A 24,534-nucleotide genomic window follows, 5' to 3' on the forward strand; every position below is an offset into this window, starting at 1 on the left:
TAAGATTAATCTTTTCTACTGTTTAAACGTGCCAAAACTGAAATGATCTGCTGAAATGTAACAGAGAGCAGGACTGAGAGCTGAAAGCCATTATCAACGCAGTAATTAAGTCTAGGTAACAATATGTGTCCCAGAGTACAGCTGACACTCGGGAGGCCCTCCATATGTCTCCTGTCAGCCCTACACTCCATACAACAGCGATGAAGAGGGTCACAGTGTATGAATCTATCTTCAGAGGGAGGATGCAGAGCAACCTACACAAACATTCATCATCATGCGTGACCAGGATCAATGGGAAGCCCATCTTCGGTATTCCACATTCAGCCAGTCGATCCACACCGGTGCTTTCACCTGAGAGTCACTCTCAGCAGTCATTCAACAGCAGGCGCTCAGAGGGACGGACAGTACAGGCCTGCACATGGACAGGCTCTTAAACCAAGAATATGGGACAAAATCAGCTGCTGTAAATTTGTGGTGAATCGTAAATGAATTATGTTAGTACGAATTGATTGCTTTGTTTTCTCCTCTACCTCGAAAAGTGAACCTACAGTATAGATAGTCTGCCTGAAAACCTAATATGCAACTGCAAATGTACAAGACAGGGTACTAATTGTGACCCTGGACCACAAAACCAGTCACACGGAGCAATTTTATGAAACTGAGATTTAAACATCACATGAAAGCTGAATAAATAAGCTTTCAATTGATGTATGATTTGTTTGGATAGGACAACTATTTGAAAATCTGGAATCTGAGGGTGCAAAAAAATCTAAACATTGAGAAAATCGCCTTTAAAGTTGTCCATTTATGTTCGCAATTATGCTGCATTCACTCACAAAAATAAATGTTTTATATATTTACAGTAGGAAATGTAATAAATATCTTCATGGAACATCATCTTTACTCAATAGCCTAATGATTTTTGGCATAAAAGAAAAATTGACAATTTTGACCCATACAATGTATTGTTGGCTCTTGCCACAAATATACCTGTGCAACTTGTGACTGGTTTTGTGATCCAGGGTCACATATGTGTGTCTTAAATTGCATTTCAGAAGCAGCATATGTATGTTCCAGGACTGAAATAGCTAATATTATGCTTAAAGGAAAACACAACTTGACTACCAGGGGACAAACTGTCCAGCAGAGACCAGGGTGCTTGTACATGTTAACATGAAGTCTTGTGATATACATTGTGGCACATGTTTTAAACAAAGACATAAATGCAGGAAGAAATGCGAAAACAATTTACAGTAAGGTTTCATTTGTTGATATTAGTTTACTCATTAACATAAACTACTGTTGTACCAGTATCTTCATATTAGTCATCCATTTCAATTGCAAATGAGGAATCGATGTTCTGAACCTGAATAAACCATCAGTCAGTGAAATCAAGAACTTGCTCGTGTTTTACTGGAGGGAGCCACAACTGTAACAACGAAAAATACTTCAAAAGCATTTGTTAATCTTAATGGTAATTTCAATACTTATAATACATTAAAGGCACAGTATGGCATTTTTCGCCGCTAGGGGTCTCTAACCTATTTACAATAACAAAGGCGTAGTTTGATGACGCAACATTTGCTAAGAATTATGGATCTTGTCGTCAACGTCAAGCCGACCGATCTAATAATGTTTATGGATGACTGAATACGTCGATGTTTTTATCATGACTGTGATATGAAGCAGTTCGGGATTGCTAAGAGACAGCTATCAGCTCCACACACGACGCGAGTCCCGCGGATAATAAAAGGAATATGGACATTTCATTCTACCGAACTACACGAAGAATTACTACTCACAGGTCAGTTTATTAGACAAATTAAACTTGTGAGGTAACGCAGCGCTGTTTCACTTGGTCTAACATTACACTAGCACACTAAACTGCATTTGAATTTGTTGTATTTGTACATACATTTGTTGTAATGTATGTGTTAGTCTGTCTGTATGAGACTAGCAGTAAACTAGATTAACATTAGAATAACATACAGATCATATTCTGACATTTTATCATTGTTGAACTATAAAACATTGATTAGTTTTATGTAAATGTGCTCACCTGTTTAATAAAGTACATGTAGGAGCGGTCGAAGTCTCGGACGTGGAGCTCTCGTTTATATACTGTCAATGGGAGCTCTCGGCATCTCGAAAACACCGCGCTGATATTGATTCTCGTTTTAGTTCTCCTTTTTTTATCCAAAGTCTGCTTGCCATGGTCCATAATGTTTGAACAAAACAACAACAGCGTGCAAATAGACATTGCGAACTACAAAGTTGTCCGCGTCAGCCGCTTTGGTTACTATCAGACGGCTCTGGTTCATAGCTCTGGTTGCTATGGCAGTACGAGCGGAAACCAGGGAGAACGCGGATATGACGGCATTGGCGGCGACAAAACGGAAATAAAGAAACGGGACGTTTCTCGAATTAAATTACAAATTTCTCCTGGTTTGAAAGTTGTTGGAAACAGTCGGGATAATGTAAGTACACAACTAAAAAAATATATAACATAGATATAGTGATTTTTGCTATTTTTAAAGCAAAAAAGTTATATATTGTGCCTTTAAAATCTAAAATTGTCTTTTAATATTATTTGAGCTAACATGAACTACCAATGAGCAATTAGATTTTTATTAACTACCATTAACAAAGATTAATAAACAATGTAACAAATGTATTGTTCATTGTTTGGTAACATTAGTAAATGCATTAACTAATGCTAACTAATGGGACCTTATTGTAAAGTGTTGCCAGAAAATCTTAAAGGGAGAGTTCACAAAAAAAGAAAAACATCGTCATCATCATTTAAAGGGATACTTAATGCAAAAATAAAAATGCGGTCATCGTTTTCTCGCCACTTAATGACTTTCTTCCATGGAACAAAAAAGAAGATATTTTGATAAATGACTCAGTGTGTGTATGCTTGTTTTTAGGATTTATGAGGATACAAATGTATATAATGGAATGGTATTACACTATTACAATGTAAACATGGTTTATGAGGACATTACCTGAGTCCTTGTAATTAAAATGGCTTAACATACTATTTTTTGTTAATTAAAAAAGTAAAAATTCTGAAAGTATTTTTCTGTGATGGGTATATAGAGTTAGTGTATGGGGATATAATGTAAAGTTTGTACAATATAAAAACCATTACTCAAGGAATGTCTTCATAATGATAGGTGCACCAAAGTGTGTGTGTGTGTGTGTGTGTGTGTGTGTGTGTGTGTGTGTGTGTGTGTGTGCGTGTGTGTGTAATGGAATTTTCTCAGATTCTTCTAAAATTCTAAGAATTTTCATTTTTAGGTGAACTATCCCTTTAAAATACAAAAGATAATATTTACAAGAATGTATGGAAAAATCCAGTTGAAAAAGTGAAAGTCAATGGGGACCAAAACAACAATATGTTTAAATGGACAAAAGGCACTTGGACAAAAAGCATATTAAATTATGACTTTTAATTTTTGGGTGGAATATCCCTTTACAGAAAGAGGATGCTTTACTGCCTTTTAGCCAAACTGTAGGCCTACGTTTGCAAACAATTTCCTATACTAAAGCCAGTGGTCGCGTTAATCGAATATATTCTGTCTGAATTTTTTTAAGCAGTGACCTAAGAATCTGAAGTCTGTCCATCATTTTTATCTAACTTGTAACTGTAATTCTCACCCCTGTCCAGTTGGTGGCGAGCACTGAAGATGAAGGACAAGCAACAGACAATGTTTATCATTTACCGTCACAGAGGCGAGCATCCAGTTTAAATCTATGCGGGCCAGGAGGAATGTTTGAGTTCAGGCAGATACAAAAAGTTGCCCGAGTTTAGTAAAAATTTTCTTTTTCATGTTTTCTTCATATTTTAATCATAACTGTATTTTGTAATATTGCATTGACCGTGTTTTAGTGGCCTCTGCTGTCAAAAAATCTGCTTCGTGTGGACGTGAAAAGTGATGCACAGTCTCTGTTCATCTGTTCTCTTCATAAATAAATATAGTCTAGCCTATATGCTCGTCCTGTAAGTTCATGATTAAAAATGAAAATTGGAACAAAAACAAAAGCTGTATATTGTCTTATCATTAAGATATAAAAATTCAAATGACGGGTAATAATAGACAATGGTGGAATTTTTACGACCCAATGAGAAAGTCGAACAAAAGCATATCAATATTGGTATGTTTAACAATTCGAATGCAACAAAACAAGCAGGTTTTCACCGAATACTTGTGTCCAGCTCATGAAATATGTGTGGGCGAGCTGCAGAGAGCGATTTCCTTTTCTCGGAGCTATGTTGGAGGAGAGAGTGCATAATCCCGCTTGAGTATCCTAAATATGACCAAGTTTATAAAACTGGTGCTTTGATATGGCCACCATCCCATTAACAAGACGACAACCCACCATGAGTGTCCAGCAATAAGACGGCAGTCATCAATTTCCTTCCCAGAGCCGAATCCAGCTTGTAGCTGAGATATGTGGCTAATCATAACTAAATCTCCTCAGGCAGTTCTCTTGTTACAGCCTTTTAAATCATGCGCTATTTTCCCGAGGTAAATTATCCATGTCACTCAGAATGAGAAATACACTGGATTTTGTTACGAAAAAATCTCCGCGTTTGGTCTGGCCAAAAATCCTTCATATGCATCTGTGAAATAAGTCCTTCCCTCTGTGCATGTCAATCACCAGCTGTTATTCTTGTCCTGTGTCATGCAGTTTTGCCCGAGAGCTCTTTCGGATCAATGATATTGAGCCACCGGCATATTCTGGACCGCCACCTCGATACAGCTGTGACCTCCACACAGGGGGAAGGGGAAATCAGGATCGCACATAAAGAGGAGCATCAAATACTCCAAACATCACTATCATCATTTTCAAATCATAATTATCTAAATAAAAAAAACACATTTTGGAGGAGAAGCACAGCACCCACCCACTTGTCACTCCTCATGGGTGATATGTAGGTCTCCCTCTATAAAAAACAAGAAGAGAACTCTTCAAAATACCTGCATTTACAGGCTTTCAATCTAGGCTGAGCCATTAGGGACAGAAGAAGAAACATATTTTTTTTTACACAAAACTTGAGGCGCCCATCAGACCTGACATATTTCAAAAAGACTTCAAAGAAAACAGGAAGTGCCTTCCTGTTTGAATCATACTCTGTCCAGAGAGACATACAGTCATTGGAGGTCAGATTGTGGCCATGTTTCTTTTTACCCCTTAAATTTCTTACAGAACCCTTTCACATCACTGTCAAACATTTATGGTCACTTTAAGCATGATGATGAACAGAAACACTTTCTGTAAGTGAATGGTGGGCTGCGGTCTCATTGCAAGGCAAACGGAGTAAATATTTTTTGTTGCATCACACAGGTTAGTTCAATGCAGAGGTTCGATTCATGAAACTTAAGAGAAGAAACTGCAAAGTCATCTAGTGAGCACTCGTTGATCTTTGTAAAGAAACCATGGGACAAGATCCTCAATATATTGATGTGCTTAGAAAAATCAAAACGATATAGTTCATTCAAGGCCTCTGTGTGCTACAATATGCTAGCACATGCAGCTTATGAAAGCATATTGTAGCAAACTTTTTAACATTTATTTCTTAAAATTGTATTTACATTAATAACTACTAAGAAAGCCATTATGTTTCACTATTAACTTACAGATAGAAGTACTTTTTCATTGCATTCAATATCTTCTTAATAACTATCCCAATGGTTAGGTTTTATAGTACTTATTTATTAGATGCTAGTGCCTATTAATGAGATACACTACAGGGTGGGCCATTTATAAAGGAAACACCGTAATAACATGGGAATGGTTGGTGATATTATAGTCCTGTTTGTGGTACATTAGTATATGTCATGGTCACTACCCATCTTGAGGAGTTTGCCCCCTCACATACTAATGTGCCACAAACAGGACTTTAATATCACCAACCATTCCCATGTTATTACGGTGTATCCATATAAATGGCCCACCCTGTAGATTCTTATCCATCTAGTAACAATTGATTTTTTACTTGTCATATAAGATGAACATTCTAAATGGCACAAATATGTTACTATTGTGATGAACATGTGACTAGTGACAACTGAAATACCAATGGCTGAATAGTTACATGTAACTAAACAATAAGTATTAGAGTTAATAGTAAAACTGGAATTAGTACAGCAACAATTGAAATGCATATTTGGAAGTAAATAGTTGATATATCTGAATCACCATAAAATTAACTAAATTTTGCTATTTGTTGACCATAACAATGGAATAGTTACTTGCCACTTGGGACAGTGACTATTAACAAAAGAATAAGAACTAGTATAGTAGGCGATCTAATAAAAAAAAAGTTACTCGTGAAAAAAAAAAAAAAAAAAAAACACCTGACGTTATTAGATTACTTAGTGGTATAGTTACTTAATAGTAGTTGACATAAAGCGCAAGTAACATAGTCTCAAGTCTCCTTTTTTGACTCTACAGCACCCTGGACAGCGACCATCTAAACGCGTTATAAGAGCCCTCTGACAGTAGGCCTGTGGAAAACATTTACTGACACAGTAGTAGCACCTTCTAGTTATATCACAACATTGAGAAAAAAATGTAGTGGTGTTTTTTTTTGTTTTTGTTTTTTTTCAATTGTGAGATTTGAGTTGCCGCGTTGAATCCTAAGTAATGTGCTTTCGAGGAATATCCCGTCAAAAAGAAAAATGATGGGATGAACCTATTTCTTATTGTAAAAAAATATAATACGAATGCGGCGCTCAAACAGGTGACACAAAACAGTTGCTGGCAGATATTCCCTGCGTCCTGAGTGGAGTTTTTAAGGCTCCACTCCCAGTGCAGTTGTTCTGAAGGCCCATTACACAAGCGCAGACCAGCAACTTTCTATTCCCAACAGAGCAATGAGCTGTAGGTTCTGACGGCCACGTTTGAAGATATTCTGAGTCATTCTGACTTTCTGCACCTTTTCATTTACGGGCATACAAGCCTTACTTGGCTATGGGCCCTATCTAATGGTGACGCCATGAACACTATATCAGTTTATTACAATTTTGTCTTAAGGACCCTACAAATGAGCAAGGAGCGCGCGTGTGCCTACAGCGTATGTCTTTGCATATGCCTGATGATACCATGAAAAACCTTTGAGCGCTTTATTCCTGGCCAATATTGCTGCAGAGACGCCCCCACAAGCCCCCATCTGTTACTTACACCAAACATTTGGATGTCATCCGCACTACACATGAGCATACAACCGATGCCGACGGCCAAAGTCAATTTGCAAGCCCCTGCACAAACATTTTGTGGGCATAAACTTACCGCAGTCTTCACACAAGATCCTCCCAACATCTTTTTTCAGGTTCTTCCCACTTGTATCTAAGGGCGCAAACGACGCTTTAAAAACCAAGGGTTCATCAGTTGGGTCCATGAAAAATATATACTTGTGATTCTTCTTCACTTTAGCGCACGGAGCCTCCGAGCCAAATTCCCCCACGGTGACGAGCTGCTCCCGCTCCAGACCCCCGCTGTTCCGCGGCCACACGTCCAGGACTTTGACATTCACACTGTACGGCTCCGCTGAGACGTTCTGAGGCGCGGACTGCACCTTGCCCTCAATCACCACGGCGGATCTGTAAGCCTGGTCCTGCAGGGAATTCAGACTCGGGGAGTAGCAGGCGAAGGAGACCCCGATGAGCAGCATGGATAAGTGTACCGAATCAAGCCTCCTCATGCCGCCTGCTTTGGCTCGATGGTCGGTGGTCGCGTTGCGGCAGGGCTGCGGGGCGATGGCGGTGGAGCTGGGTTGAAGGCTGAAGAGACTGCGAATAGGCTCCAGTAGCACGGCGGCGCGGCAGACCTTGCGTAAGTGTCCATGCCATCGGGATCCGCTGCTTTTTTCCGATAGATTTGCAATCGGGAAACACCAGCTGGGAACCGGAAACGGCGTAATGCTGCTGGGTTAATACAGATCCCTCAACTGCATTCTGCCGAAGCGCATCCTAAAATGCAGGTAAAGTCGTGGACGCTGCCTCCGAAGAAGACACGAGCAGGTATCCGCAAGACGCCGCCAGTCAATCTTTGCCCCGAAATTGCAGTGGTGAGCGCGCCCTACTCGCCACTGGTGCTGTGCATCTTCCACTGCAGTCGAATGTGAAATACTGCAGTAAACTATTAGGGCTACTTTCGATATCCCCTCAGCACAAACGTTGTAAGAATCCACTTTCGTAGCGATAAAACGCGTTTGCCGTATCCCTCGCGCCCCGTCTCTGTCCGCCACCCCGATCTATCAGGGCAAGATTCCCCGCACAAACGGCAGATTCACGGCTGGGGTGCTGAAACGAACGCCCATGCGCCGGCGTGTGCGTCTTTAGTCTCCGACACCCCGAGAAAAATGGTCAATCCACGATCTCTCCCATCGCCAATCCTCATCGACTGAAAAAAAAAAAAAAAAAAAAAAAAGAGGAGGTTTTTCAGGTTTGCGCTGCTTTGAGTACGGTGGCTAACAGTGCGAATGAATGAGCTTTGAATGAGTTTTGCGTCTCATTCCATTACTAAATCATGCCCTGCATTCAGGTCACATTCGCTGCTCTGCCTCAGAGAAGAAGAAAAAAATATAGTGAGGCGTTGCATCAAATCCATAGGCTACGTCTGGTATTCGTTGCATTGCTGATGCCTGGCCGAATGAGAACATTTTTAACAAATGAAATGAAGGAGCATCACGGATGAAGCAGCAGACTGCATCAAACACAAAATGTGTGCACAAGACGGTAAAAGATTTATAGACACATACTGTGGTGTATATGAATGGTAGAAAAAGACACACAAAAGGAGACTTTAAAAGGAGTTTAAATGTTAGACTTTCACCGGTTATGAACGATGTATAAAATAACCTAAATCCTCAACTAAATGAAGGCTGAACCTGTGGATCTGCAAAGGAGCGTAGCTCTAAATTCACTAAGGGCGACATCTGCTGTTCTCTGCGCACAGAACGTCAGAGCCACAACCCTTTTCTAACATGTAAGATGACTGGGAATCATGGATCAGAAATAGTGCAAATTGTGGTCCCACAAACTTATTAGGCCTACTTTTACTTTTAATTATAATTTAACGAAAAGTATTGGTAGGAGGACCAGTGTACCTTGGATTAACTTGGGGTTATAGGGTTTTGCTCAATGCACAGTGGTAAAAGTTGCCCCTTGCTGAGTTTTTACGGCTCATAGGATGCTTATTGCTTTCTTCAAGACAAAATTGTAATAAACTAAACTATACTGTTCATTGCCTAACTGTCAAGTGATTTAATATAGGCCTGCACATCATAATATTTTATTCTATCAGACAAAGAACGTCTTTAAGTGTTAAAGATGTGTATTGTGCAATCTCAAGTTAAATTGGTATAAAATATCATGATGCTGATATAGGCCTTTTACAAGGTCATGACACCTTCAAGGTGTTTATCAGAAAATACTTCTACAAATACCATGGTTCTAAATAATCAGAACTGCAACAGGGTTGACGATTTGCGATTGTCTCCTGCTGATAAACATTAAAACACAAATAAAGTAACAAGATACATTGGTCTAAAAGATCAGACGCTTGTTCTTAAAGGGTCGGTTCACCCAAAAATTAAAATTCTGTAATTAATTACTCACCCATAAGACTTTCGTTCATATTTGGAACACAAATGAAGATCTTTTTGATGAAATAGGAGTAATTTCTGTCCCTCTGTTGACAGCTACACAACTACCATTTTGACGCTTCAAAAAGTTCTTTATATATATATATATATATATATATATATATATATATATATATATATATATATATATATATATATATATATATATATATATATATATATATATATATTAATGAATCCATATGAATAGAGCGGTTTCATCCAAACTTTCTGAAGAGATACAACCGCTTTATACACTGAACAGATTTAATTTAAGACTCCTTTCACATATACACATTCATCAATGCACAGAGCGGTTATGGTAAACAGAAGCTCAAGCATATTTTCGTTTTATGTGCAAGAACCAATGAGGTTCATTCTCGTGTTCCGCAAGAACCAATGAGGTTATTCTCGCGCATCAAGCAGGTTAAGTTCGCTGGTCATTGTTTATATATAAATACAATCCTAAATTCAATCTGTTCATCATGTAAAGCCATCAAGTCTCTTAAGAAAATGTGGACAAAACCGCTCAATTCATATGGATTAGTTTTACAATCTCTTTAAGAACTTTTTGTAATGTCTAAGTGGTAGTTGTCAATGGAGGAACAGACATCTCTTAGATTTCATCAAAAATACTTTTATCGGTGTTCCAAAGATGGACGAAAGTCAGATTTGGAACTACATGAGGGTGGGTAATTAATGACAGAATTTTCATTTTTGGCTGAATTATCACTTTAAAGGGCATATCTTGAAAGAAAGTGTTTATATATTGCATTTTTTTTTTAGACTTGAGATAGGTAGAATAATAACATATAAGGACTTTTAATAATAATAATAAAAAAAGATACAAACAGCTTTTATTGCTGTAGTCTATGTTTTTCAGTCAAAAGAATAACACTTCTAGATCACTTATTTTGTAATGTAAGTAATGTTAAGGCTGTGTACTGGAGTTCCAAATCTCTTTATTAATTGTAGGTTAATTTTACACAGGCATACTACCAACTCGCTAAAGACAACATTCAAAACCGATAGATCATTAGAAACGCAGCGATGCGCGTGACGGACTCAGCGGTCACTGTCCATGGTTCTGAAACTGCGCTGCCCTCGACCTCCACCGACCAAACTACTCTAGCCTACATAGCTAAATATCAGTTTAACGAAATTATTCCTAAAAGTCTTTATACCGTAAAACACTTACAACTTAGGCCTGACATGAATTAAGACAATCCACGTGTCCTCAACATATAGGCATCCACCTATCTCTATAAATCATTTGATCATATCAAACATGATAAACATCTCAATCACGCTTTTCTAAACACTAAAAACTTTTGAATAAATACGTTTAATCTCCAGTTGCCTATGTTTCTTTGGATAATTAAACATTCCAATTACCAATTAGTTCTAGGTATCATCCGTTGAAAATACAAGCCCTTCTGAGTTATTTGAAACAACATACTGTGTTAAAATGATATGGTAAATCCATAAAAACTTTTTTCATAGGAGGCTAGGATAAAGAACTGTGACATTTAAGGAAGATAATAAAACACAATCGGTGCATATTAAATTCGCAACCCAGTAAAAAGGTTATTATGACACTGGTTTTCGATTCTACAACACTTGCAGCTTCTAGCTCAGCGAATCTACCCATAATACGTAGAATAAATCTCATATGAGATGCATGTGAACAATATTTGTGAACAAGTTTGCCAGCTTCAACAGCATCTCCAGCAACTGCAATATCGCGAAAGCAACACTGCGAGGCGCACGAGCTGTTTGGTTTTCTCCAGCTGAGCGTGCTGACATCAGACTCCACGCGCACAGCGTTGAGCTCGTGCGTGCGTCCGTCTCCATGCCACGACTCGCTCTTTCGTTCCATCTTGTGAACGGCGCATCGGTGAAGCAGCACCGCGACAGTGTTTACAGTAGGCCTTCGGGGCTTACAGGTTTTCATCTTTGTTTTTGACAGTGTTCAACTGCGAAGGGCTTGCACAGGGGCTAACGCTCTGCCTGCAGACTGAGCGGGGTAAGATATGCCGAGACACGTCGCTCGTTATGAGGTCTGCGACTTTGGCAACAGCACTGCACTTACGATCTATGTCATGGTATTCCGCGGTATACCTTTTTTTCTGGTCAGTATAACAACCACGGAATTAATATCCGCAGCCGTGGGCAGATTGCACAGACTGCTTGCGCAAACTCGTTAACTGTTTACAGTGCTGACAGACTGCGAGGCTGACACACACACTCTGTCGGTTGCGGCAAATCCAATGCCATTTAACGTGACTGTGATATACCGTTACGAGTTCAAGCTTGCAGAGTTCACCTTCGACCAAAAGCAAGCACACCTTTGAGTTGAGTTGAGAGTCGACGGTCCTTCTCTCCTTCATTCAGTGTCTTTTTTACGCACTGTCACTTATGTTAGGCCCATGACAAGCAGTTTACACGTGCATTAGAAGTTGCAAATAAGAAAATGTTAAGTTTCAATTAAGAATAACGAGTTAAGATATTCTTCATTCTAGCAAGCAACAGGCCACACAAAGTTAGTGACCACAAACTTTTTTAACGGTTTGCCATGAGGTTTTTTGCCATGAGGAAAAAAATAATCAAATAGGTCTATTATTTAGATGCTTTGTATTTATTATATATTTATTTTATTGTATATTGAAATATATTGAATGACAAACAAAATACATGCACTTTATTTATCAAAGCATATGCTAGAATGGGCATGCATATGTGTAAGCAATTGAATACGTGAAGTAGGCCTAAACGTAATTTTCTGGAGGAGTTAACCGATCTAATCTTTCAATTAACTGCCGGAGCATAAGAAGCCGCTCAACTGGCTTCTTCATCAGCTGTTTTGACATCCCACCAACTCCACAAACATCATTTAGGCATCTTGCTACCAGACTCATCTTCCAAGCATTATTAGGAGTATCTAAGCCCTAGTTGAAGCTGCTTCCTCGAGCCCCTCTAATGCAATATGTTTAACCTTAATATCATAAAGATTATGGGCAAACGAACTCGTGAAATTTTCAACGTGAAATGCTGCTTGTATTCGACGTGTGCTCGGTGTTTAGATTCTGGAATGAAACATTAAACATTGGGAACAAAATGGTCTTGCAATGTACATTCCATGTAAATATTGCATTTATGAATGCCACTTCTTTTTAAGTATTCTAGAGTTTCTGTCTCAAGGCCACTGCATGTTGAGCCTGATCTCATGAAAATGCGTCTCTATTGCAGAATCGTGTTTATCGTGCAATTTATACGCGAAAATGAGTTTTTACGTGCATATGATACGCACTTTATTGCGTGTTATACACACGCACCCCACACACGACTAATCCTACCCATGCGTATAATATGCACGTACCCTACCACTACTAAACCTAGTCATGCGTATCATATGCACGTAAAAACTCATTTTGGCGTGTTCTTTATTGTTTTATTAAGGAAAATTGCATGTAAATATTTTTTATCTGTTTATTACCTCCCTCACAAACATGTCTGCATGGAAAACAAGTCAGGTTCTGTCAAATGGACATTTATAATAATATTAGTAACTATTTACAATGAGGTCTCATTTGTTAAGATTATTAATGCATTAACTAACATGGACTAACAGTGAGCAATTTTTACAGCATGTATTACCCTTTGTTAATTTTCCTCTTTTGCATTAACTATTGTGAACAGATACAACTTTTGATTTTATTAATGTGTAAGATTAACATTAACTAAGATTAATAAATGCTGTAGAAGTATGGTTGATTGTCAGTCCATGTTAACTAATGTTAATTTATTGTGAAGAGGTAGCCTATACCAAAATATTGTTTGGGTAAATAAGTTGTCCTTCTTATTTATATTCACTCATTTTTCCAAGGCATAAAGTGAGTATATTTATCTTAATTGTACCTCTTTAAAAGGAGATTCTATACATCTCATTTTAATCTACAATGCAGACTTTTCATCTTGTTCATATTTTAACTTTTGGTTCTTTCTTATACGAAGACTTGTAAGCTTATAGATTGCATTTTTGTTATAGCTGTAACTTTGAGATTAAAATAATATCAAAATACAAGAAAATTGTTTATTAAATATGACTAGATATATATGTGATATATATATATATATATATATATATATATATATATATATATATATATATATATATATAGTGAGTTTGAAGTGAAAGTATCTGATGAGCGTATGTGCGGAGAGCATTCACTCAATATTATCTCATTTTTGACAGGTGGCTTTTAGGCTTTTGCATCGGAGGTCTTCATATATATATATATATATATATATATATATATATATATATATATATATATATATATATATATATATATATATATATCCTATCCACAGAACATTTATGAAAGTAAAAAGATACGATTATACGCATTAAAATATTCAGTCTCTCTTCTGAAACAATACGTTCTGTGTCAAACCGATACAAGACTATCACAATTTTGATTTATTGTTAACGAACACACTGATTAATTATTTTATAGATTAATTATTTAAATGTTTCCTAAATTATTAAAGAATCGATAATTCTTGCCTCTTAAAGGGTCGACGAAACGCTTAAAAAAAGGTCATCACTGTCTAGGGTTAAAACTTATAATTTCAATTAAATTAAAGAACCGTTCAATTCAAGTAAATAAAGAAGTAGCCTATTAAAGAAAATTCATTCGAAATATTTGTGTAATTATCCAGTTTCTACTTTTGTTGGATGTTTTTGTAAAATAACTGCGCTTATGGGCAATATTATTACACCTACAGGAATACACGCAAATAAATCAAATAACTGACAAAAATAATCGTAATCAAAGTCATGTTCTTCTACATTTATAAAACCGTTTGCTTTAAAAACATGTTTAAAAACGAATGCATCATTTAATTGTGTATTAAATTGCCAAACATCTTCAAATTAAGCATATGAAAGGATTTTGTGCGGAATAGTAAGAACAAGGCCTTTAGATTTTATTACATTATGCATTTTAGATAGGCTATTATAGTAAATAATATTATTTTACTCGTTTAGTTTAGTATTTGTTTTTTATAAATAAATAAATAAAATGTCTGAAACTCATTACTCAATTGCATATGCATACGAATGACATAAATATTTTGTACAACCTATGGCCTATATAATATCCGAGAAACGATACAGCTGCATTGGGACGAACTGCATGAACTGTTATTATTTTTATTAAACGTATAGCCTGCATATTTTAGTAGCTAGACATGTTTTCCTCTGCTTATACCGTCACACAACGCATACATATTCCTGTAAAGCATCTATTACAAACAACCACCAATGTAAATTAGAAAACATATATTTATAGACTAATAAGATTAAACTGTTGTTTTCTTCTAGCAGGCAATTAAAACAATATATAACCACTAAAGCATTTTCACGCCAACTGCCTTGATTCTTACATGCAGGCGAAGGTGTGCATTATTTAATTAGAAACCTCGGATTGGTTTTTTTAAAGGAGATAGGCTATTTTCTATAAGAAAATAAAAGGTGAATAACTGCAAAACAACCAATATTCGGGTATGTTATAGCCTAGTTGATTATAATAAATGATTTGCATCTGGTATAAATACATACAGCAACGTATATGTTAAATAATAGGCTATATTGGAGAAAAGACACAAACCTGAAGAACTATAACGCATACCTTAACCCAAATAAAATGCAACCATTTATAAGCTTTAATCTATTTATTAGCTCAAAATCCCAGCCATTTAATGCAATACGAATGCATCTTAAAATATACAGTATATTTCCAATAATCTATTTTTTTTTTTTTTTTTTGACATGACGAAAAAAAAATAGATGATTGAATGAAGGATGGACAACTAAATGACTATCCAAGCACAACCGGACTGCCCTTAAACGTCCATATTTGTCCAGTTTATATCTTGCAAAATGTCTCATTAAATATTCGTAAATTGTGCGATATCTTAAAGAATTGGACCAGTTTATATCACTTCAGATTTAGAAAACTCAGTTTTTCGGCATAATCTTACCTTTTTAACTATCGTTTAATAGTCGCTTGTAACATAATAATAATAATAGTCTAATAATAATAAATAAATAAATAAATAAATAATAATAATAAAAACTAGATGACAACGAACAAGTCAGCAAAGGACTTCCATGTCGAAATATATTAATATACATCGACGGCTGTGAAATATATAGGCTATTAGCCCTATAGTAACACGGCAAGGCAGCGCAAACTCGGAACGCAATTAATTATATTTTCAGTTTCGCTCTGAAATGAATTTATCCACATTTTCCAGGACAGACATAGTATGTGATTAGACATCACGGCTGCAGCGTTAGACTTGAATTCAGCACGATGAATTTGTTGGGAATCTGCACTAGTCTGAACAGCGCTCGTCTTCTCTCCTCACGCAGATCTCGCGAGAGCGGTGGCGTGGCTGCTTGGCAGTAGCTTGCAGTAAGACAGAGGGAGAAGGCAGGCAGCATCATGGCGGACAGAGACAGTGGAAGTGAGCAGGGAGGAGCAGCCACGGGCCCGGGTGTCGGTTCCATGCACCCAGTGACAGGAGGGGCGGGCTCGGCTTCCGGGCTGCAGCACGAGACGCAGGAGCTCGCTTCGAAGCGGGTTGACATCCAGAACAAGCGCTTCTATCTAGACGTAAAGCAGAACGCGAAAGGCCGCTTCTTGAAGATAGCAGAAGTCGGGGCCGGGGGAAACAAGAGCCGCCTCACTCTCTCCATGTCTGTCGCTGTCGAGTTCCGCGACTACCTGGGAGACTTCATCGAGCACTATGCCCAGCTAGGGCCGAGCAATCCGGACGTGGCGCAGGACGAGCCGCGGCGGGCTCTGAAGAGTGAGTTTCTGGTCCGGGAGAATCGGAAGTACTACATGGATCTGAAGGAGAACCAGAGGGGCCGCTTTCTGAGGATCAGGCAAACCGTCAACCGGGGGCCCGGCTTGGGATCCACGCAAGGCCAGACCATCGCTCTTCCAGCCCAGGGACTTATCGAGTTTCGCGACGCTCTCGCCAAACTCATCGACGACTACGGAGTGGAGGACGAGCCGGCGGAGCTGCCCGAGGGAACCTCGTTAACTGTGGACAACAAGCGCTTTTTCTTTGACGTGGGCTCCAATAAGTACGGGGTCTTCATGAGGGTAAGCGAGGTCAAGCCCACCTATCGCAACTCTATCACAGTGCCCTACAAAGTGTGGTCGAAATTCGGCAGCACTTTCTGTAAATACGCAGACGAAATGAAAAAGATTCAAGAGAAACAGAGGGAAAAAAGGGCATGCGAGCTTCAGCAGCAGCAGCAAGAGGAGATGCACGCCGACGACGGGGACGAGGATTGATAGTGGAGGGAAACATGCAAAAAAATAATCCGAATAACCTAAAGAGAAATTATACGTACTTTGCTGTAAAAAAGAAAAAAAGAAAAAAGAGAAAGATACATAAAAGATAAGTAACTGTTTAACTCCACGGGATCACTACCCACAAAAAATACAAACCTCCACAGACTGACAGTCCACCCATCGCTGGATGTCATCCACTTACCCACCATTAATACCAGTAAGCGGCTGCTAAACCAAGTAATAACATTATATATGAACTGTGTTTCTTACTTGACGACAACAGAACTGAGTGTTTCTTTCCCTTATTAACCGAGAACTTTTTTACACGTTCCAAGATATTATAGAAGTGTTTGCAATGGAGTTATTGCCGAGATTACCTACGAGGAAATGGTTCCTTTACGCTAATGACTTCAGCACAAATCAGATGTTTTAGTTTTAGTTTTTAACCAAATTTTCGAATCAACTGAAGAGGTTGTCATGGTAGTCATGCCACTACTAGATTTTCCAAGCATCACCTGAGGGCTAGCTATAGGAACCCTGATGGGGGGGAAACAAAAAAAACAAAAAGAAAAAAATCAACCTGTTGATTGATAGAGGTACAGAGGTCAGCAGAGTGGTCGCTGTGTGCAGGTGGCGACCTCTTCGCAAACATTCTGAGGAGTATTACCAGTGTATTTTTTTAATTGAAGTTATTGTCTTGCAGATGATATGCCATGTATTTGTGTCTCGTTGTCATTCAGTGTATAAAACAGGTACTCGATAAGTAAGAGCAATGACAACAGAAGAGAGATTTCTCGAAAACATTTTTGTAACCGAAACCAGACCCCTCGATACAAACATACAAAGAGTCGTATGAAAATGCTCATGTAGAAAAACATACAAAGTATGATTTTGTGAATCAGATATATTTCAGTGGAGAAGAAAACAACCCACGTTTTTAGTGGGAATTTGACAAACAATCTGTTAAAGGGTTTAAAATATATATAGAAATATATAGAAATATATATATATATATATATCTATATATATATATATCAGTCTACCAATGAGAGGATGAGTGGCGCCAAGGAATGCTGTAGTTGCATGTTAACCTGTACACAGCCACATTGAGGTGGATTTCTCAATGTTCGTCCTCAAGGACTCTTTTCTGTAATGGTTTCAAATGTCTATGAAGTCAGTAATGTTTGGTCAGGTAGTTGATACTCGTTTTTCTTTCAAAGAATGAGTGTACATAAGATAATATAATATCAACACTTGTTTGATCAGACATTTCCATGGGGGCCCTTGAGGACCTGTGTTGGGAGACCCTGACTTTAATGAAACTTGTTGGGGAGCATACTCTTCAGCATTAAACAACCTGGTGCCTTACAGACTCTGCATGCTTATACACTGGCTGGTGCTTTGGATCTAAGTTTGGGTCCCCCTCCCCCCCTCCCCCCTCCCCCCTCCCTCTTTTTTTTTTTTTTTTTCCTCCTCGTCTGGTTTTGTTTGGCCCTGGCCCTCCTGTATGCTATTGCATAACTCATGGTCTTTTCGGTTGAGAAGCAAATCATTATTTGCAGATTCTGATCACAACACGTGACTTAGAAATCACTTTAGCCGTTTTCCCCCCACCTTGACGAAAGCAAGATGAATCTTCCCTTATAATTTATCAATTGCTTTGTGCCAGGCAAAATGTGAGGTAAACTTCCGTACCGAAGCCTTTCTGTAGTTTGGCAGTAATGTGTCATTGTCACAGACCAAAAGCCTAGTTGAGGGGTGTGGCCAGGATTTTTGTTTTCTCCCCAACCTTTCAGTGTTGCTTCATGTGATTTGTCATTTTGGAAACTTTAGGATTTATTTTCTCTTCCCAGTGCTATATTTCATTACTGTGTGCAATATTGAACGTGCCAATGTTGGCAATATATGTATATCAATTAAATATATGATTAATATTTGAAAAGCATGTGGCTGAATTCCACGTTTATTTCTTTAAAAGGTCTTTTTTTTCTTTAAAGCCTTTATCTGCACTTAAAAAAAAAGGTCTGTATCTGGAAAAGAAACCAATCTCAATGAACAAGCTTCACTCAGGTGAAGGAAACACACAGCAGTTATATATCCTGTCTGCACTTTTTGTGAACGTTCATGTCATAATTGCCACCCCGTTTCGTCTCTGTTCTGGTTACAGGAATGGGCATATGAAACAATTGGGGTGTTAAGGCCTTTGGGTTAGGGGCAATGAATATGTATCCTTAATTTCCCTTCTAAATACATACATGGGATGATTCTAATGATGAAGGTGTGTGATGACCTCCTCTGTCTTCAGTAGCACATTGCTTACCCAGCTGGAGAAAGAAAAAAATGTTTGACCAATGTTTGTTTGAAAATTATCTCAACAAGGAATGCCTTGTGCCGTTTTTTCTTTCTTTCTTTATCTCTTAACTTATGTTCCTTCCCTTTGCAAAGAGGTTCACCGAATTACTCATTCGGCGGTTATGAGTCAAATATAATTTATGTACATTTTACAAATTAAAAAAATAAAAAGAAATGTTAATTTACCCACCTCTTACGACAAGAATGTTCAATATCAATGTTTCTGTGTTTCTTTTTCTCGTGTGAAAGTTCAGATAGTGGTTGATATTGTGGCTCTGACTTCAGTGATGTTTTTTCTGTGTTCACAGTTGATGTGGTACTTTTAAAGGAATAGAATTATGACCTGAAGCATGCAGACTAACCAATATTTAATAACATGTCAATGTCATTTGATGCAATCTCTTTTGCTGTATGGGTATTCGTTGGTTCCAGTGTTTAACCAATGTAATACCACTACAATTTCTAAGGATGTATGATCATATACAAGCCTTTTATCATCTTATATTTCTACTAAAGGGGTCTTTCTCAGAATAACAACCATAATAACATTATATTTTTTTAACTGATACGGTTTGAGCTGCAGTTCAGAAGTCATTCTGTTGAAAATCATATACATTTGTCAATTCAAGTAGTCTAATTTTATGTCTTAATTGTGCTTTATACTAAATCATCATATGTTAAAAAAATATTGCGGATTCTCAGGGAATTGATCTCTTGCTCTCCTCATCATTCTTTGTAAAAATAATAATAATTACTGTCTGATCTCTGTTTGCTATAACAGATTTCTAATGTTCTTGCTGCAAAACAAACCAATGATTTAATTTGATTGAATTTAGTTTTATTTATGTTTCTTCATTAATAATAATATTAGCATGTTACTTTGCTGCTGTCTTTAAAAACTTGAATTAACTTGACTTTGAAAAAAGTGCTGGAGTACACTGAAAAAAACAAGTAAAATTTACTTATTAACTTTCTTTGGCAAGTTTTTACACAAATATTTTTTAAGTAAATTTCACATACGGAATTATGTAAACTCTACTTAACTAAGTTAAGTGATAGTAACAAAGAAAATAAGTAAGTAATATTAACTTGGCTAGTAAAAATTTGAGTAATATTTATTTAGTTGAAGTTTCCTTTGCAATACATTCCACTCAAACAATATAATATTGAATTCAGCCACACTTTTAAAGTATATGCTTTACTAGTAATTAATACAACAGTTTTGTGTAAGAGAGCATATCTACAGTATATCAGAGGTTAAGCATCATGTGAACGCAGAGACCTCAATACTTGGTAGACAATACACAATGACAGTAACATTTGATGGATCGTTTTTGTGTTTGAATGTGTCATTTTGGGTAGAAAATGAACTCCAAATGTCATAAAATGGAAAGTTACTAATCCTAACAACTAAAGCAATGATAAAACAGTGAAAAATCAACCTCATTAATTATCCAAGGCCCAGTGCATGATGGGAACACCAGTATCAGAAAAGTTGAGTAATTTTACTTAACTTTATAACGTTGATATTTACGCTTTCATTTCTACACGCTTGAATTGAGAACTAATAGAGAATTTACTTAGTTTTTTTTTTTTATTCTTGCCTGAACTAACTTTTTCATGGTCATGCTACATAGATTTAAAGGCATTGAATCCAGTCAAAATTTTTAATTATGGACATTTCTATTGTCCTTGTGATGAAATGGAATTTGAGTAACAGTTTTACATGAACATCTTCAGTAAATTATGATTCTTAAATATTTTAAGTAATATTTATTAATACGCTTATTTAAGTAAGTTTCAATTGCAAAAAAAAAAAAGGAAAATAACTGCTTCTGTTGATAAAATAAATAACCAATAATCATGAAAATTCTGGTTGGGCAATCATAAATCAAATATAACAAAATACAACTTTAACCATTATAATTAATGTAAATGCAAGCAAGCACAGTAATAGTATGCATTCTTTATGATCATGTAGATTGTTTTGGTCACAGACCAGAAGCGAATTGAGGAAAAGACCTTCTAATTAACCATTATTTAAAACTTTATACATTTTAATCAGATTTGATATTCTCAGGGCATTGCAATGATGTTACAAAATCAGCATAAAAGCATAAAAAGTTTGTCAGTGCACAAAAACTTTCCCGAGATACAGCCTCACTGCTTATCTACCAGCAGATTTGTTTTTCTGGATAAGTAAATGCATTTAGGTGAAACCACTTAAGTGCACTTAAGTTAACAGGTAAAGACTGAGAAACCTAGGACAGGTATACACTGCATTTAGGGTGTCTCAATCGGCTCCCTGGTTCAGTAGTTAGGGCACTGATCAGGGAGTTGGACATTTTAAGGGCTGTCTTAATCACAAAATCCTTCTAGTGGACTAAAACGTTCGCTCCCTAAAAAAGTAAAAAAAAAAATCACTATGAAAACCAGGAAGCATCAATGCTCACTATGGCTGCGTCCCAAAACCTAGGCAGCTGACTTGATGCCTTGTTACCTTATCAGGCAATGACTTTGCAGGCAATGTTTGCATACAAAGGTACCTCAAGAAACTGATTTTGGACAGACTTCTGAGGCAGGGTAACGGTTTAATGATCTACAGCAAAATAGAGCGAGCTTTGCTCATAACTAAGCAAATATTCAATTACTACAATAGTAGTTTCTCGAATGAAATCAAAAGTGGAAAACGTTGGTCAAAAACATACTTTAACTGACCATCAACCATCAAAAATCAGCATTGATGCTTTCAGATACCATCTTAATTTTTGTTTAATCTCAACTGTCACAGAATGGAAAGCACAGGATTGAAGGATATCAAAGGTAGTGAAGGATACATCTATGTCCTTCTGTCCTTACCAGTGCCTGAATTCACGATATACTGATTCACGACCTAGGTAGGGAGCTAGGGAGCTGATTGAGACACACCCATAGAGTTATGAAATTTTGACCATAGGTGATGCTGTCATCAAACTGATAATGTACCATCAAGGCATGATGGCAATGACGCCTACCAAGGCTGCATCCCAGTTCACCTATTTATACAATGCACTTCCTTTGGAAAGTATACGTACTTTTAGGATGCAGTCTTGATGCCACAGACTTAATCGTTGTTTATTTAGTGCATCCTGTCACTGTAAACTGGCCTGTCACTCATCCGGTTACAGTTAACATCCTGACATTTCTTTTTGCTACCCTTCATTTCATGTCTCTATACTACAATTCTTTCTACCGTATTGGAGAGACAAGAAACAGCAGCACGTCACTGAAGATCTATCAGACGCATAACTGTCAGGGCACTTTGTATGACACATCTCTTTATTTATTGTTTTAGACTGGAATACCAATGTTATCAGACTGATATAACAGAAGGGAATACACAGCCTGTTTCTTAATGGAGAATGTAACTGCAATCATTTCAGTAATATAATTAAAAAGTATAACTATTCAATAATACAAAATTAAAATCAGCATTTTTTTCCATGTTTAACATGGGTTGCACACATTCCCTTGAAGATGTTCAAGGAATAAAATCCACACAAATGCATCCACAATGAGCATTATACATGCATGTGCAAAAGCACCCCAGTTAAGATTATTAATCATTCAAACTCTTTAATAGCAGCATTTCTGTTCTCTGTGAAAAGGGAGCAGCTGGCGTTCACCACTTAATAAACTAATTATTGTCTTTGTCTGTCCTTGCAAGAACATTTGTTTATAGCATTGAACCATTAAAGGTGAAATGTGTGATTTCTGCAACACTAGCGGCAACGAACGGAACTGCCAAAATAATGACTGGTTTTCTGAACGCTTTTTGCACATCAACTTTATAATAGCATTTTAATTTTTTTTAATAATTTGAAAAAAAAGTTATGTGGTTGAAATGACTTTATAGTTTTGTTCTACAACATACATTACATAGTCAAAAAATGGATTCTAAAAATCTAAAAGTAGTGACTTATTAACTCGTATTGGTGAAAAGAGGTGACATTAATCAAATTCCATGCTCAAGGTTAACTATATCAATCTAAGTGAAAGTCTCCCTGTTTTGTGCCAGATAAATATTGATTTCTGATTTGGTTGTAATAATAATACTTTTGACACAGCTCTCTGGATTTCTTGATTCTGATTGGTCAAGCATTGAGCGGTCAAGCATTTTCATAAAATGTCCGCCACAAAGTGTAGCTTTATTTTACTGTAGCACATGGCAACATATTGGTGCTACTTATCTCGTGTATCTCAGTCCATCTCGCTACAAAAAGCATCTTTCTCCACCTATAAATATCTGTGTATTATGACTAAACAATTTGCCAACAATATTTAAATAATAAATATTTCATTTTACTACAGTAGATGGTTTCCATTACCTTTTATGATTATTTATTTATTTATTTTTAATGCATGTTACATTTTTATTTGATGTTTACACTGTGACTATAGTGGTACAACCTTAATTTTTTTTAAGCAACAAGAATACTTTTTGTGCGCAAAAAAAAAAAAAACACTAAACAAAAATAACGACATTATTCAACAATTTCTTCTCTTTCGTGTGTCTCTGACTCTGTTCACAAACGCATGCGTCTGGTACTGAGCCAGCGTTCTGACCCAGGCTAGAACCCGGAAGCGCTGCTCTGTGTTTACAACGTGAACGATGTCAGAGACTGACACTGAAGAGAATAAATTGTTGAATAAAGTAGTTATTTTGTTTTTGTTTTGTGCACACAAACAAGTTTTTTTCGTTGCTTCGTAAAATTAGGTCGAACCACTGTCGTCACATGGACTATTTTAATGATGTCTTTACTTGCCTCAGACAAAACACCCCTGAAAGAAAAGAAAGTGTCATTCTGTAAAATTAAACTTACCTGAAACAAAGTTGTCCATAACCCCTCTTATAAAACAGCTCCCAAACGAATATGTTTGAGTACCCAGACCGTCCATTTTATGATGTGAAATACGCGTTCCCATTCTAATGAAAAGCTGTTTCATCATGTATTTCCATAAACAGAAGACCAGCCTCCACAGGATAATGCCGCGTTTAACGATTTTAGCTAACCATGGAGGTCAAGCCAGCAAGGTGTTTTTTTTTTTTTTTTTTTGTGTGTGTGTGTGTGGTGCCATTAGCCAATCAGCGTTGGCTTGAAGTCA

The 24,534-nt window shown here is 37.1% G+C and overlaps 2 protein-coding genes across 12 annotated transcripts in view; one reads left to right on the forward strand and one right to left on the reverse strand.

Annotated features, from left to right (window-relative positions):
- Nucleotides 1–24,527, reverse strand: part of nrg2a (neuregulin 2a) — a 117,966-nt gene extending 93,439 nt beyond the window's left edge. For 8 of the 11 annotated variants that reach the window (XM_081391661.1, XM_081391659.1, XM_081391654.1 and 5 more), the window contains exon 1: nt 24,252–24,502. In XM_081391661.1, coding sequence (XP_081247787.1) covers nt 24,252–24,378 — 127 coding nt within the window. In that variant the 5' untranslated portion in view covers nt 24,379–24,502. Of the gene's footprint in view, nt 1–24,251 lie in introns of all 11 variants that reach the window. The other 3 variants (XM_081391653.1, XM_081391647.1, XM_081391652.1) reach the window with 2 other exon arrangements.
- puraa (purine-rich element binding protein Aa) lies at nt 11,489–21,784 on the forward strand. Its single transcript, XM_081391667.1, has 2 exons — nt 11,489–11,684; nt 16,101–21,784. Exon 2 carries the CDS (start codon nt 16,174–16,176, stop codon nt 17,035–17,037), a length of 864 nt encoding a protein of 287 aa, XP_081247793.1. The 5' UTR covers nt 11,489–11,684; nt 16,101–16,173; the 3' UTR covers nt 17,038–21,784.
- Nucleotides 24,528–24,534: the final 7 nt, after the last annotated feature.

Source organism: Scardinius erythrophthalmus (genome assembly GCF_964197995.2).
Source record: "Scardinius erythrophthalmus genome assembly, chromosome: 17".
Lineage (NCBI taxonomy): Eukaryota > Metazoa > Chordata > Actinopteri > Cypriniformes > Leuciscidae > Scardinius > Scardinius erythrophthalmus.